Source organism: Coptis chinensis, chromosome 4 (genome assembly GCF_015680905.1).
Source record: "Coptis chinensis isolate HL-2020 chromosome 4, ASM1568090v1, whole genome shotgun sequence".
Classification (NCBI taxonomy): domain Eukaryota; kingdom Viridiplantae; phylum Streptophyta; class Magnoliopsida; order Ranunculales; family Ranunculaceae; genus Coptis; species Coptis chinensis.
Window position 1 is genome coordinate 87,832,944 of NC_141459.1, and position 15,324 is coordinate 87,848,267.

At 35.3% G+C, this 15,324-nt stretch overlaps 3 protein-coding genes across 4 annotated transcripts; all 3 read left to right on the forward strand.

The window, feature by feature from the left end:
- Positions 1-851: 851 nt before the first annotated feature.
- On the forward strand, positions 852-6,925 carry LOC147505435 (GDSL esterase/lipase At5g45960-like). Of its 2 annotated transcripts, XM_086557970.1 has the most exons (5): positions 853-1,200; positions 1,304-1,434; positions 2,008-2,241; positions 2,611-2,884; positions 6,615-6,925. In XM_086557970.1, the coding sequence occupies exons 1-5, from the start codon at positions 930-932 to the stop codon at positions 6,803-6,805; spliced, it is 1,101 nt and encodes a 366-aa protein (XP_086414096.1). In that variant the 5' UTR covers positions 853-929; the 3' UTR covers positions 6,806-6,925. The 2 variants fall into 2 exon arrangements, with proteins under 2 accessions (XP_086414097.1, XP_086414096.1); XM_086557971.1 differs by lacking the exon at positions 2,611-2,884 and having other exon boundaries at positions 852-1,200; positions 6,615-6,833.
- Positions 6,926-9,222: 2,297 nt separating this feature from the next.
- Positions 9,223-11,113, forward strand: LOC147505436 (GDSL esterase/lipase At5g45960-like). The gene is made up of 5 exons (XM_086605547.1): positions 9,223-9,502; positions 9,604-9,734; positions 9,968-10,201; positions 10,326-10,587; positions 10,908-11,113. Exons 1-5 carry the CDS (start codon positions 9,223-9,225, stop codon positions 11,111-11,113), a joined length of 1,113 nt encoding a protein of 370 aa, XP_086461673.1.
- An 858-nt stretch (positions 11,114-11,971) lies between these two features.
- LOC147505437 (GDSL esterase/lipase At5g45960-like) lies at positions 11,972-15,086 on the forward strand. The gene is made up of 5 exons (XM_086604135.1): positions 11,972-12,271; positions 12,351-12,481; positions 13,617-13,850; positions 13,963-14,233; positions 14,818-15,086. The coding sequence occupies exons 1-5, from the start codon at positions 12,013-12,015 to the stop codon at positions 15,003-15,005; spliced, it is 1,083 nt and encodes a 360-aa protein (XP_086460261.1). The 5' UTR covers positions 11,972-12,012; the 3' UTR covers positions 15,006-15,086.
- Positions 15,087-15,324: the final 238 nt, after the last annotated feature.

Sequence of the window (15,324 nt, forward strand, 5' to 3'; positions counted from 1 at the left end):
AGCTGTAACGTTCGCGTTCCACTGAACATGCAGGTGTACTGGTACTACTAATGATATATAATGAGTAATGAATATGACATGGGCTCTATCTAGTACGACAGCAGGAACAGGATTGAATGCAATGGCACATACTCACATGTAGGTTACCGAACAGAAGAATAGCAAAAAAGGTCAAATGTCGTTCATTTTCTCAATTCGCATATAGTACAATTTAATGATTTATTGCTTTTTTTGCGTGGACGAGCCGACGAGTAGTAGTTTGGACGTTTGGACGGTTTGGTTGGTTGCTATATATCCTATAAATAGGAGTTGAGATCCTCTGCTCCAATATGGGTAAGTCCATCGCTCTATCAGTCTTTCACAATCTTTTGTCTCCCATCTGCGGCGTACTTTTTGCTTCTGTCCACAATCTAAGTGTTTTTTTTTCCATTTTTGCGATTAGACTATGTGAGTTAAATGAAAAAAAGTCTGCTTGGTTGATCCTTGTGTTTATCTTGATGTAGGATCATGATTAGCAATTTTAGTTAACTACTTAGAATCTTAGATTACATGATCATCATTCAATAAATGGTTAAGTTGGCAACTCAACTACATTGACTTTTTTTTCCCGATAAACTCTCAACTACATTGGCGACCATAACAAATGAGAGCAATGGAAATACATTTGCACATCAGCAGGGACACAACTGCACAAGTTATTCAGTTAATTAAATACATGACGCTCGAGTACTAGCCCGGCCTCTAGAGTCTGACTCTAGAGTGCACCTTTCAGCCATATAAAATCAACTAATTCATGACCCTACTATACATGTCGACAATGCCGTACATATGAACCATATAAATAGAGACCTGAACATTTCAGCCACTCACTCACTCCAGCGAACTCTCACTAATTTTGTTCATCACTCTTAGGCCTTAGCCAAGCCAACATGGTCTCCTCTAACACAGTATTCCTTCCCGTACTGCTCTTTATGTTTATTGTTACTGTGCCTTGCTCTAGATCTGAAGTTCAGAGCCTTGACAATTTTAAGCCTTCAGTTCCAGCCATTCTTGTCTTCGGAGACTCAACAGTTGATCCCGGAAACAACAACTACATTGGTACCGCATTTAGATCTGATTTCCCTCCCTATGGAGAAGATTTTCTTAATCATATTCCAACTGGAAGGTTTACAAATGGAAAGCTCACAACGGACTATATAGGTAAGCATGTCTTCGAAAATAATAGTGAAAGAAGCCGGCCTGTTGTATTTTGGATCAATCTTAAGATCAGATTAATCTATTTATTCTACTTTGTTGGTGGCAGCTTCACATTTGGGTATTAAGGAATATGTGCCACCATATTTAGATATAACACTTGGTGTGGAGGAGCTAATGACCGGAGTTAGTTTCGCTTCTGCTGGATCAGGATACGATCCACTTACAGGACAAATAGATGTATTTCTCCTCATCTCTTCATTAACATTTAGTAATATAATGCATGTTTTTGTAGATTCCAGTTGATAGATAGTATAGGACAGGTGTGACTATTGAATGCTCCAACAGCTATTTTAATTTGACAAGCTAGTTGTATTTTAATAAGCATGATCAATAGAAACATAGTCCTAGCTTGTACAAGTTAAGCTTCAAGCCTCACATAGATGAACTCCCATCTTTTGGCATCAGCTAAGTTTTGCCACATTGAGCTGCAATTTTAATTTGAGACAAGATCATACATAGTATATACGTATCTTGATTCTTGTGAGTATGGGCCGGGGTACGGTTCTATCTGCATATATGCTAGCTTGAAGCAGTAGCAGTGCTCTAGGAAACCATATTATAGTGGTGCTCACTGCTCAAGAGTGCTCTGGAAAATAAAAATTGATCAAAACAATATGCACATACCATGATACCAAGCAAAGTGTTCTTCTTGAAAATGTACGTCTAAAGTATTTTTTCATCTGCTAGATTTTGCTTTATATCAAGATGTATATATTGACTGCATTCTGATTTTTTTTTTGCCTTTTTTAGAATGTGATTACCATGGACAAACAACTTGAATACTTCAAAGAGTACAAGACAAGAATCGAACAACTGATAGGAAAGGAAGAAATGGAAACTCGTATCAGCAAATCGGTGTTCATTGTCAGTGCCGTAACAAACGACTTTGTGGCCAACTATTTCGCTCTTCCAATTAGACGTAGACAGTACAGCATCACAGATTATCAAGATTTCTTGATTGAGAATACTCGAAATTTCCTTCAGGTTTGTTGTAACTTTTTCATGATTTATGATAATTATGGCAGTGCAATCTTGAGCTTGGCGACAGGGGCAAAATCATACAGATAAAGCTCATACGAAAATCTGTTTGATACAATATTACATGTCTCCATTGTTGAGATTATCCATGAGCGGAGCGAACACTCTTGGGTTGGGTTGGGAAAGGCAGGCCAACTCTAACTTCTGTCCACTGCTATTGCAGTATACTAATTGCAACTAATAATTTTTTTTTGGGTATCCCTATGGGCGTATTCTTATTAGGTCCAACTCCACGGATTGACACCCTATGGTGGTGAAACATGGAAAGATATCAGGTGCTAAGAAATATGGGTTTCATGTCTACCATTTACGCAGGGTCTGTTGGACCTTGGAGCTCGAAAAATCGGAGTTGTTGGAGTACCACCAATGGGATGCTTACCGATCGTTATCACTTTGAATTCCGATAATGCAATTCAACAACAAGGGTGCATAGAATCCTACACAACATTGTCGAAACAATATAACCAGAAACTCCAGACGAACTTGCAAAGCATCATGAAGAACAATATTGCATATTCTGGGATTCGAATAGTCTACGGTGGAATATATGACGCCTTGCAAGATATCATCCAAAACTACAACAAGCTCGGTCAGTCAAACAAATAACATATAATTATTACTTTTACTTTCTCATACGTTTGATTAACAGATTTTAGTTAGAGGAATGCTAACGAGCTACCCCTCTGGCCGGGTACCACCATGATACCTCCCTAAAAACAAGAAATATGACATTATGACCTGGTTACAGTTAATGAAGGTTTCTAATATATTGATGAAAATGGAAATACAAAAATATGCTAAAAAACCCAGTTCGTGAGTCTCCCACCCATCTTTTTGCTCCGTTTTTTTTCTGCTGGGTATCTTTGAAACCTCTCCACTGTTCATAGTTGCACTTAATGAACTTTAAGGCTATTTTTTGTGTGCTAATCAAATTGATTCTACTACATCTTCTTATTCCACACATAAATTGTGTTATTCCCCGCATTTTCAGCTCTTAATGCTTATGGGTTTTCACTTTTTCTCTTTCATTAAATTTTGTATTTTAAGTAATTGACTCAATGCTTCTAGTTTCACATAGTCTATTCTAATCATCTACTATATCTAATTCTTCCTGATTCAAAGTAAATACATTAGTATCTATTTCCACCAAATTCATCATTGCTTAGGGCATCTCCAATGGGGAGTGTAAACCGTATAGAGTGAAAATTTTACACTCCAAATATCATAAAACTCTTTCCAATGGGGGTGCTATACCGTAGATAATAGTGTATTAGCTAATAGAGAGGGTGGAGAATTCCCCCTCTCGCTATTAGTTAATAAAAAACCCGGGCGACACTTGAACTGACGTCTGAGTGAAATAATTTTCGGACGTCACTTGGAGTAACGTCCCTTTCTAATTCTAAAGTAATTTTTTTTAACTCAGTGGCGTCAGGTTTAATTAAAGAGGGGCGTCGGCTTGGGTGGCGTCCGAGTTTAAAATCTATTTTTTTTTACACTTTTCCATTGGAGAGTATATAGTGTGGATACTTATAAGCTATACAATACTATACAATTAGAGGTGTAAAATCCTAATGGCACTTACGTGAAGCCTAGGTGGAGGTGTAATTTTACACCCCCATTAGAGATGCCCTTAGAAGGTAGTGACGGGAATAAATATAGGTCATCTTTTAATGGTTTGGTTCATCTTGATATAGAATGGTGGAAAAATCACCAAGCTTTTCATTGCTAATTAAATGTTGGGGCCCTTAAATGTTAAGAAGAGAATGAGATGGAGTCAACTCAAAAGTCAAAACTTACTAAAGAAAATTAACTGGTGTAAACAAAACACTGGGCTGTCAATTTTTTTTGTTTTTAAAGAGGTATAATGGTGCTATCCGCCAAGAGGGTAGCTCGCTAACATTCTTCTTTTAAGTTAATGAAATAAGTTGAGTAGTGCTAGCGGACAGCTACTGTCGTATATCTGGCTCAAAAAAAAAATAAATAAATAAATAAATAAATAAAATAAAATAAAAATAAAAATAAAAATAAAAATAATAATAATAAATAAATAATAATAATAATAATAATAAATTAAATAATAATAATAATAATAATAAATTAAATTAAGATAAAGAAACCAAGGAATTCATCTTGTTCACCTATACCAGCCATGGTTGTGTATCTTCGTCTTCGACTCGAACGGCAATAATAGCCCAAAAACAGTCATGACTTTCACCACTTCTAAATAAATGCATATTTATCAAAAAAAAAACCCCCCAAATAAATTCATAATTTTAAAAATATCTCAAATAACAAATCACCTAGAGAAAACATTCTTTCAGTATGCATACAAGATCGCTCATTTTCTAGATGAAATCCAAATGATTGTATTGCTTTCAATAGAAAAACATGATTTTTATTTGAAAAATACAACTTTAATTTGTATTGTTGCCCGTTGGTTTTTATTGTATTAGTGTTCTTTCTTTATATTAATGACTTAATTAAGCAAAATTGAAAAAGATAAGTGGTTTTCTACTAACAACATAAGAGAATTAATGCTTGTGTGTTTTCTTTTTGTTTTATTGTTATTTGTTTTTCTTAATTTTCTTTAACTAAAGAAAAAAGGGAGAGAGGGAGAGAGAGAGAACCGGATGAAAGAGTAACAAGTTTTTCATCTGTAACAGCCCTTCACTTGATTGGACTGTTAGCCTGGTACAACACAGTAGCTGTCCCGCTAGCATTTTCGAAATAAGTTTGGGTGCGGAACAGATTTCTCATAAATTTCAACTGGATAAAACTCTAAGAAATGTAAAATGTGCGTCTTGCCAATAGATTAAATTTCTCAAAGTACATGTAAAAGGAAACCAACAATATAATGGTACACTTTGTTTGGCTAATGGATTTGTAATTTGTATGAGTATACACGTGGGTAACGTTTCATTTTGGGTTATTTAGGGATTGGTCCTACTTATTTAGAGGTATTTAGGGATATGTCATAAAATTATCGATTATTAGGCTTTAGTCCTACTTTTATCGATTGACCTTGAGTCTACTCAGTTGACCATGGTCAACCCATTTTATAATAATATAATTTTCATTTTTTATGAAAAAGTCCAAACTACCCTTCAACGTGCTTCGCATGTGACTTTATATTGGACCGTTGGAACACCAAGTTAAACAATAGACACGTGTCAAAAATCTAAAACATTGATCCAATGGCCAAAATTAGAAACATTGATCCAAGGTATTTCACGAACTTAAATTCAAACTCTTTAATGGCAGAAAAATAAGACCAAAACCTAATTAACTCAAATCTGAGGAGGGTTAAATCTTAAAAACTAATTCTCTCTAATTGAAAGATTTGAAGCTCATATGCCATCAGTCCACATCTATTAGAAAAGTTAAGGCCCACTTAACCAAGATCTGAACTGGGTTCTAACCGACCCATTGATCATCTTTTCTACCCATATTTTCCACAACCCAATCTGGACATACCAGCACCAAATTGACACCTCCAACAACACTTAAACAACAACCAATCACATTGAAACATCAAATCAGGAACCAAATCGCAATAAACATTTAGTATCAGGAGCATTCCCACCAATCCTAAACAACTCAATCAAATCATGAAACTGACCATGTATATCTCCACAAACGGTAACCGGACATTTAACCGGTTGAACATTCCATTCTTCAACTAATATAGCACGTGCCTATTCACATAATCCTTTCACATCACCTTCTGATAATGGTTTACATTCCATTAAATGTGAGATCTGTCGATCTAGATCCCCCTGTGAGTATTCTGCATCCTTGATCGAATATTTTTTTTTTCTTTTTAATAATTTGGAGAGGGGATTTTTTTTTTCTCATTTTTTTTTTTGACTTTTGTTTTTTTTTGTTTTTTGATGTGGTGGTTTTGAGTAAGTTTTATGTTTTTAGTTGAGGATTGTGAATGTGACACGTATGTGTGAGGTGGAATTTTTTTTTTAGACTTTTGTTTATGTACTAGATTTCGCACCCGTTAAATGTATATGAAGGGTAGTTTGGATATTTTCATAAAAAATGAAAAATATATTATTATAAAATGGGTTGACCACGGTCAACTGAGTGGACTCAAGGTCAATCGATAAAAATAGGACTAAAGCCTAATAATCGATAATTTTAGGACCTATCTCTAAATGCCCCTAAATAAGTAGGACCAATCCCTAAATAACCCTTTCATTTTTGTTACACAGATGCAATTATGCTTCAAGTTTTCAACAACGATATTTATGTTTATTTTTTTTAAGTAATGAGTTCATGGAAAGTTTACAATACGATTTCTGGTTTCACAGGTTTTGAGGAGTGGAGGAAAGGATGTTGTGGGACGGGTATGATAGAAATGGGATTTTTGTGCAACTCAAACTCCTATGTTTGCCCCGATCGGTCCAAGTATATTTTCTGGGACTCCATTCATCCGACCGAAAAGACATACAACTTGTTGTTTCTGGCATTCCAAAACATGACTTATACCTTGGCTAGCTAAGGACTAGATTATATATTTCCTTATGTAATATCCATACGACCATGCCTAGCTGGTTAGACTATAATATTTACATGCAATTCTATGTACTTGTGAACCATCTATCAGCAATTTGCGATCAAACAGATTCTTTTAATTCAGCATGTGAGATGGATCTAGGGTAGCTTAAGGCAAGGACGGATTGCCGACGGAGGGTGTTGGCAGTCGTTCCAAAGGTTTTGGAAAAACTATGACAATCACTACAATATTTTGTGAAATTACAACACTTTGCCTCTCCAACAAAATGTACTACTTGCCCCCTCACAAACTCTCCAGGATGGAGAAAGGGAGGGGAGATGAGTGCAGTCTCCCCCAAGGTTTTGGAAAAACTACTATGTGATATGAAAATCAGTACTAAGATTTTGTGAAACTACCATGCTTCACTCCTTCCAAAAAATTCAAAAAAAATGTACTACTACGATACTACACCACATACTCTTGCCCTAAACTTCGAATTTTGGCTCCGTCGTGGGCGCCGAGCTGCCAATGCCAAAAGCATCTCTAAGGCTTTAATGTCATAAATGACATAAACTGATGGACATGTATAAGCCCATGAGTAGGTGCGGTCGGATCGGGTCACGCCCAAGGGATGCCAATGCAAATGCAATGGCTTGAGTTGAGTGATATTTCATAGGCGAGATGCGACCCCAACGTCCCCAAGTGAAGGTGTTTATGTTGAGGCATAAGTGCATAACTTTTTTCTAAATGACTGTAAAAGACTAGAAGTATATTTTATGGTATGGTTATTTAGTTTTTGGTCCCATTTATAATAGTATATTTTGTGATTGGCCTTCATCTAATCATCGGTTATTCGTTTCAAGTAATTGGGTTGAGAGTCCAATTTTCAAAAACAATTCATCCTATGTCCACTTGAATTTTAATTTCACTCTAAGTCCAAAAGTACAGGCTGATGTCACTATGTAAATTTAAATTTGCATATTTAAAAATAATATAAAAATTTTAATTTTCATAATGTTAGCTCAGCTCGATTTGTCCTTAAGTTGAAATTATAAGTAAAAAATGATGACATATGATGATGTCAGTCTGGTTTTAGACTTATAGCGAAATTAAAAGTGAAATAGACTTATGGAGAAATTATTATTGGGCTTTGTCCTTGGACTTTAATCTCTGTATTTATTTTTTGGGCCCATTTATGTTAGTTGCCTCGTAGTCAACACAGTTTACTAAATTAGGACCAAAATAAAACCAAAAATGAATAAACAAATAGGAAAGAGTAAATTGCAAGTCAAATGGGGTGTTATATACTTGTATACGAATATAACACCCCCAAACACCAAATGACTATGTTAGCATTGGGATATTTTGAAAGATCACTTCCCTACTTTCAATTAAGGGTTAACTAGCCTTGTCCGTCCCCGTCCCCCTCAATATTTGGAGGGGAAAGACCCTAATTTCACTGGCACCACATTCATAACAAATATAAATTTAAAATGAAGAAAAGAAAAGACAAATCAAAAGTAGAAATTAAAGTTTTTAATTTGATGAGATTAAATATTAGAATTAGAGTAGGAATTTTGCCCCATTTAGTTAAACAAGAAATAAGCCAAAAGGCCCAATTTGAAATTTTAATCATAGTCTAGAATTTGGGTTTTGAAACCATTGATAAGGACATTTTTTTATAACTTTTTACTTAAAAACCAAATTTCCGTTTTAATTATTAATAAGGGAGTTAAATGCATATATCCATCCCATCATACTATTTTCTTTTGTGATGTTTGGTATGCATTGGCAATTCTATGGATACCTAAGTCCAACTTGAAAGAGGTTGTAGTCCAAATGACACTTTGATGCATAATATTTTTTTTGATGTGATGTTTGGTAATTTTCATAACGCCTACATATACCTAATATAAGAAGATAATAGAAAGGTGGTATCTTGCACAGTGAATAATATCATCTGGAGAAGTATTATTGTCTTTTTAGGACAAAAGTCAACTATTGTTCCAAGAGTATTTTTTGAAATGCGGGTGTGTTATAAACTTATATTTTTTGGTTCTTTATTTCGGAATTTTGTCCTTTTTAGTTTTGTCCCCTTAGTTAAATATATCCATCCCTAAGCTAGAAATACCAATAAAAGAAAGAAAGGTGGGACGGGTATGATAGAATAATAGAAACATCTCATCTTAATTGGCTTGGATTTGAATTGGAAAGATGTTAAGGATTAAGATTTGAGAGAGAATTACGTTCATTGAATTCGAAAATTAAATGAAAAGAAGAATATTTAAAAGAGAAAACCATTGAATTTGTTTCAAGGGCCCCTTGTTTCAAAACACCTGAGGCAAATAAATAGAGACCTGTATTCTGAATCCCTTCATCCAACTTATATTATTTTGGTCATCAGCTACAAGTGTATAACCACCATGGTTTGCTCTTACACAATCTTCCTCCCCCTCGTGTTTTTCATGTTCATTGTTCCAATCACTAGCTCTAGACCCATAGATGGGAACCTTACCAGTACGAACAATGTGAACCATTCAATTCCAGCCATTTTTGTGTTTGGGGACTCAACAGTCGACCCTGGAAATAATAACTTTATAGGAACCATCTTAAAATCAAATTTTCCTCCATATGGAGATGATTATCCTACTCATACTCCAACAGGAAGATTTACAAATGGTAAACTCACGACAGACTACATAGGTAATAAACTAATAATACGTCAAATAATGTTGTAAAAGAAGTTTATTTTATTTTATATCTATAATAAGAATAATATAGTTTTCTAATGTGGGAAATGACAGCTTCATATTTGGGTATTAAAGAGTCTGTGCCCCCATATTTAGACAACACACTTACTCCAGAAGAGCTCATGACGGGAGTTAGTTTTGCCTCAGCAGGATCGGGATATGATCAACTAACAGCAGATACATACGTATTTTCCTTCTTTACTTGGACTGATTGGTTGAGCTTCCACAGAATTTTTAGTTTTCACTTTATACATGCTTATCTATGTGAACAAGTTAAATTCATAGCTTGTTGGCTGATTTATGTGCACGAAAATGCATAATTGTACAAGCAAGATAACTACTTCAATCTATGCGCTTATATAGATTATATTTCATCTCAAAATGATATTTGTTATGCTTAATTCTTCTCTCTTTTCAGAAGGTGATACCTATGCAGCAACAACTTGAATACTTTAAAGAGTACATGACAAAAATTGAACAACAAATAGGGAAGGGAGAAATGGAAGCTCGTATCACCAAATCAGCCTTCATTGTTAGTGCAGGAACAAACGACTTTGTGCTCAATTATTTCGCCCTTCCAGTGCGGCGTAAACAATATACCATCACAGAATATCAGGATTTCTTGGTCCAGAATACCCGAAATTTCATACAGGTACGGTTTTGTTCTAACTTTCTCATGATTTACTATATATAACTAGGCAATCTATCTATTCTTGATTATGGAAGATATGATTCGTTTCCTGCCTATCAGTTTACTAATCTATACGTATATGCAGGCTCTTGTGGACCTTGGAGCTCGAAAAATTGGAGTTGTTGGAGTACCACCAATAGGATACTTACCTCTTGTTATGACCTTGAGTTCAGATAACAGAACTCTACTAGAGTCCTACACAGAATTGGCAAAAGAATACAATCAAAAACTCCAAAACGAGCTGCAAAGCATCATGAATAACAGTTCTGCATATCCTGGGCTTCAAGTTGTCTATACTGGCATATTTGAGGCTTTGCTTGATATCATCCAAAACTACACCAAGCACGGTTCGTAAAACATATAATTTCAAATTTCTGTAAAATGTGTTTGTTTTGCAAAATGATTAATTTTCTCAAACGAGTCTTACAATGACTATCAAATTATCAATTATCCAAAATAAGCCCAAGACTGGTTGGCCTAATGGACATGTGAGCCCAAGCAAACTAACACACTAACTGTAAATTTAACAACTGCTTTTTCTTTCCTGATACTTGGGTTTCATGTGTAGCGTATTGTGATGAGTCCAGCTCAAGAGCTTGCATTAAGAACCCATGTAGCTACCCTTTTACATCAAGCTTAACTTACATTACGATTTCTGGTTTCACAGGTTTTGAGGAGTCGAGGAGAGGATGTTGTGGGACAGGTCTGATGGAATTGGGGTTCTTATGCAACATAAACACGGTGGTTTGCCCTGACCGCTCGAAATTTATTTTCTGGGATTCCATCCACCCGACGGACAAAACATACAACTTGCTGTTTTTGGCATTTCGCGATATTATTGATAAGATTGCTAAGGGCAATTACTCCAATTAGTCTTCCTAATTCCTTTTACAGCTTGCAACTGATCGGAGTATACATGAAAATTTGTTGTACAAGTGAACCATTTTCAAGCAAAATGTGTTATTCAATATAATTTTAATTATCAAAGAGATTATTCATATTCAGCTTTTGAGATTGTTTAGGTGGATATCATCATCATAAGGTAATGGGTTAATGGCGTTGTTCTACGTTGCATTGTGGAGGATTCATTCGCCATTTCGCAGTGAAAATGGCTTGATGTGTGGTAAACTCTACAAAGACGTACAAAAATGGCTTAAGTAAGGGGCCCTAACTCCCTAAGTAAGTGGATACAAGATTACAAGGTCAGCGCTTGTGTGGTACTGCACTACTGCACTGCCAATAAGGTTTATGGACCTTATAACTGACGTTGTCCCTGGCCTTGGGCTAATATGCCGTTTACCAATGAGCATGGTCCACCTAAGTGGGGGTCGAAGTATCTAATCAAAGTATCAAACAGATAATTTCCAAATTCCAACCTAATTAGCGAGGAGGACGTCGAACTGTTGAAGTAACTAGTTCAGAAGTTCTTGTAAGACGACAAATTAAGTTGTACTATGTAGTGAAAACCTCAAATCAAACAAACGAGATACAGTTGCCGTGAATAGATGAGTTGGTCCCAAGTCCCAACCACAGTTGGAACAAATTAAATATGTAATACATGACGACAATGATACAATTACTAAATGAGATGTCAAAAACAGTTACAAAGCATCTCTCTGTACATAACCACGAGTAGTCCATTCCACGGTACTGCACTTTACGTCTTTACTATCCCTATAAATGGAGTCTCTACAATTGGATCTTCGTTACCACATTCAACTAGCCAGAAGTCTATAACTATTCTTGATTTTTTTCGTAACTATAGCCATATCATGTGTTACTCTTGCAGAATAGTTCTCCTTTTCTTCATGTTTTCTGCTTCAATTCCTCGTTATAGACCTGAACCTTCTGAAGATCAGACACATTCAATTTCGGCTATTTTTGTTTTCGGGGACTCAACTGTTGACCCAGGGAACAATAATTACATAGACACACTGTTAAAATCAAATTTTCCTCCGTATGGGAGAGATCTACCCAGTCACACCCCAACTGGAAGGTTTAGCAATGGAAAGCTTAGCACGGACTACATTGGTAAGAATAATGTTGCCAAGGTTTCAGAATATTTTTGTTCAGCTTTGACGAATGATTTGGTTCATTATGATTTGTGCAGCTTCTCACTTGGGTATTAAAGAATATGTCCCTCCTTATTTGAACAAGTCACTGACAGTGGAGGAGCTTAGGACCGGAGTTAGTTTTGCCTCGGCTGGATCAGGATATGACCCATTTACGGCACAAATAAGCGTATGCCCCTTATTATTATTATCAAGTCCGAGCCCGTTATATGAACTCCACCACCAAAAGTGAATTTATAAGATGAATTAAGAGCTGATTTTTGGTGAAAATAGTCTTCTCATAATAGAAAATTTTCTTACAAAAAATCAACCCAAACGAAAATATTTAATCTTGTCAAAAATTATTTTTAAAATTTAAATTTTTTGGACCGTTTGATAATTTTATAACATTGCAAGCAAAATTTTTGATACGTCTAGACTTCTTTAAATGTGCTGATTTTTTCTAAAAACAATATATATTGTGGGAATAACATCTCCACAAAAAATCAGCATATAATTCATTGTTTTTTCATAGTAGAGTTTCTTTGGAATTTGTATAAGTAGAATTCATATAACGGCAAACATTAATATATTATTATTATTATTATTTTGTAATATTTCGTCTCTCGTTAAACAATTTCTTGGGCTTCATTAGTTTTGCATGTAAACATGTCCCGAACTCAAACAACAGTACATGAACTTTCACTTAGCTTTATGGGTTTATATGAACAAGGCATGATGCCATGATCACAACTTGTGCAAAAATAAGGCCATCTAGAAAGAAAAGATCGAGAAATATGAAGCCAAAATTATGGCAGTCTTGATCGAGAAATATAAAACAGTGGCCAGTCTTGATCCCCATTAATGCATCATGCACGAATGGGCAGCTTTCAAAAGCGTCTCACTTTTGGAGGTATCTCTTAGACTCTTAGTGCACGGCTGCACGCATCTTTTAAAGTTATCGCCCAACTGTGCAATTTGTGGTGCACGTGCATCCCCACCAAAATAATTTCAGTGTTATTTCAAACTTTTCAGTACTGTCTGATAGTTTGTTAAATGAATCTAATTTAATCTTCTATCGTCGAAGACGACACAACAATAGCTTGCCATTAATTTGTAAAGAAAAACATCACGCAGAATTATTTTGAAATATGAGTACTCTTGAAATATCTGTATGACTCTAATCTTGCGATTAATATACTTGTGAAGAGGAGCCTAGCTTGACTTCGAGATTTATTAGTTAGAGATTACAAATAATTTTTACATTGAAACTTACTTCAACAATGACTCATTTCTCTCTTTTTCTTGTTGGTTCCTTTTCTTAGAATGTAATTCCAATTCAAAAACAACTTGAATACTTCAAGGAGTACCAGGCAAGACTTGAAGCTGTAATGGGAGCTGAGAAACTGGAAAATCACATTAGAAGAGCAGGATTTGTTGTTAGCTGTGGAACAAATGACTTCGCCGCCAACTATTTTAGCGTCCCAAATCGACGAGCGCAGTACAATGTCACGGGTTATCAGAACTTTTTGCTTAAGAAAACTCGTAATTTTCTGCAGGTTCGTTACATGAATGTTCATGAACAAGGCGTTGAATGCACAAGACACATACTAAAATTAATTTGTTGAACAATTAAAGAACAAATGAGGTAACATAAAAAAAAATGGGCAGGGTTTGTTGGACCATGGAGCGCAGAAAATCGGAATAGTTGGAGTACCACCAATTGGCTGTTTGCCCATTGTAATTACTACGAACTCAAATAATGCAATTTCTCAACGTGGATGTATTGAATCCTACTCTAGTGTTGCAAAAGAATATAATGACAAGCTTCAAAATGAGCTACAGAGCATGCAGAAGAAACTGGGCAATTCTGGTACTATAATTGTCTATGGAGACATTTATGAGCCCCTACTTGATATGATCAAAAGCTACAAGAAATTCGGTTAGTAATCATCCTGCATGTCTTCTAAAGTTATGCATCTTTTTATATTTGCCTATTTATTTGCAAATTTATCAAAAGTTTGGGCTCTCCTCATATTTCTAAAGATTTCAACATTTTGCCCCTAAACCCTACGCCCAAAGATATATTGGACGTCTTAAACTTTTTTTTTTGCTAAGTGAGCTTGAAATTTTATTAATAAAAAAAATAAAAATTACATAGTAGGTGAAGGAGAAATAAAGTACGGGAGATGAGAAAATCAACAGAACAAAGAAAAAAACTATATAGAGAGACTGCATCATTGTAATGGATATGACGGAGAGACAGGATCTTGAAATAAGTCTATACTGATTCCCATCGTATCAAGTTGTTTTTTTTTGAAAGGTAATTGGTATTTGGTAATTGGTATTATAGCAAAAATGAATTTGTTTTTAGTTTTTTACAGTGGCATCAAGTGAGAGTCCTGGGTAGTACTCCCATCATATCAAGTCTTTCGGTCAGCCCATTTACAATACAAATTTGTTTTCGAAACATTATTTTTGCTAAAGTTTGTTTTTGAAATTGACTTACAACACCTTGTTCTCCAGGTTTTGAAGAGTGGAGGAGAGGATGTTGTGCAACAGGCTTGTTCGAGTTTGGCTATTTATGTAATCCCCAGTCGTTGGTCTGCTCCGATCCGTCCAAGTTTATTTTCTGGGATTCAATCCATCCCACAGAAAAAACATACCACTTCTTGTTCACTGCGCTACGCGATTTGATTGATAAATTCACTTAAGAATCCGCTTCGCATACTCTAGGTGCAATTTGCATTTTATTTGCCTTCTGTTTAAATTCTTATGTATTAACTGCATGTCTACATAAAATTGTATTATTTCGTAATAACGTCCACAAGATTCGACAATGATTTTATATTTAGCATGAATAATTGGTCTCTTTGATTTCCATGAGATGTAAGCTCTAAAATGCAGATCAGCAGATGCTCAGCGTTTAAGAGCAGTCTTAGAAGTGTGTGCTAGTTGTTAGTTAAGTCACTCTTAGGCTAACACAAAAGAGCCTTTCTTTATCAACAACAATAAACAAAACCAAGGTTGTGT

Bases quoted from the DNA above. Each gene is read 5' to 3' on its own strand.
- LOC147505435 (XM_086557970.1), top strand. From the start codon at position 930: ATGGTCTCCTCTAACACAGTATTCCTTCCCGTACTGCTCTTTATGTTT. The intron at 1,201-1,303 runs GTAAGCATGTCT...TGTTGGTGGCAG, and splicing joins GCTCACAACGGACTATATAG to CTTCACATTTGGGTATTAAG. The intron at 1,435-2,007 runs GTATTTCTCCTC...TGCCTTTTTTAG, and splicing joins CACTTACAGGACAAATAGAT to AATGTGATTACCATGGACAA.
- LOC147505436 (XM_086605547.1), top strand. From the start codon at position 9,223: ATGGTTTGCTCTTACACAATCTTCCTCCCCCTCGTGTTTTTCATGTTC. The intron at 10,202-10,325 runs GTACGGTTTTGT...ACGTATATGCAG, and splicing joins ATACCCGAAATTTCATACAG to GCTCTTGTGGACCTTGGAGC. The intron at 10,588-10,907 runs GTTCGTAAAACA...CTGGTTTCACAG, and splicing joins CCAAAACTACACCAAGCACG to GTTTTGAGGAGTCGAGGAGA.
- LOC147505437 (XM_086604135.1), top strand. From the start codon at position 12,013: ATGTGTTACTCTTGCAGAATAGTTCTCCTTTTCTTCATGTTTTCTGCT. The intron at 12,272-12,350 runs GTAAGAATAATG...TGATTTGTGCAG, and splicing joins GCTTAGCACGGACTACATTG to CTTCTCACTTGGGTATTAAA. The intron at 13,851-13,962 runs GTTCGTTACATG...AAAAATGGGCAG, and splicing joins AAACTCGTAATTTTCTGCAG to GGTTTGTTGGACCATGGAGC.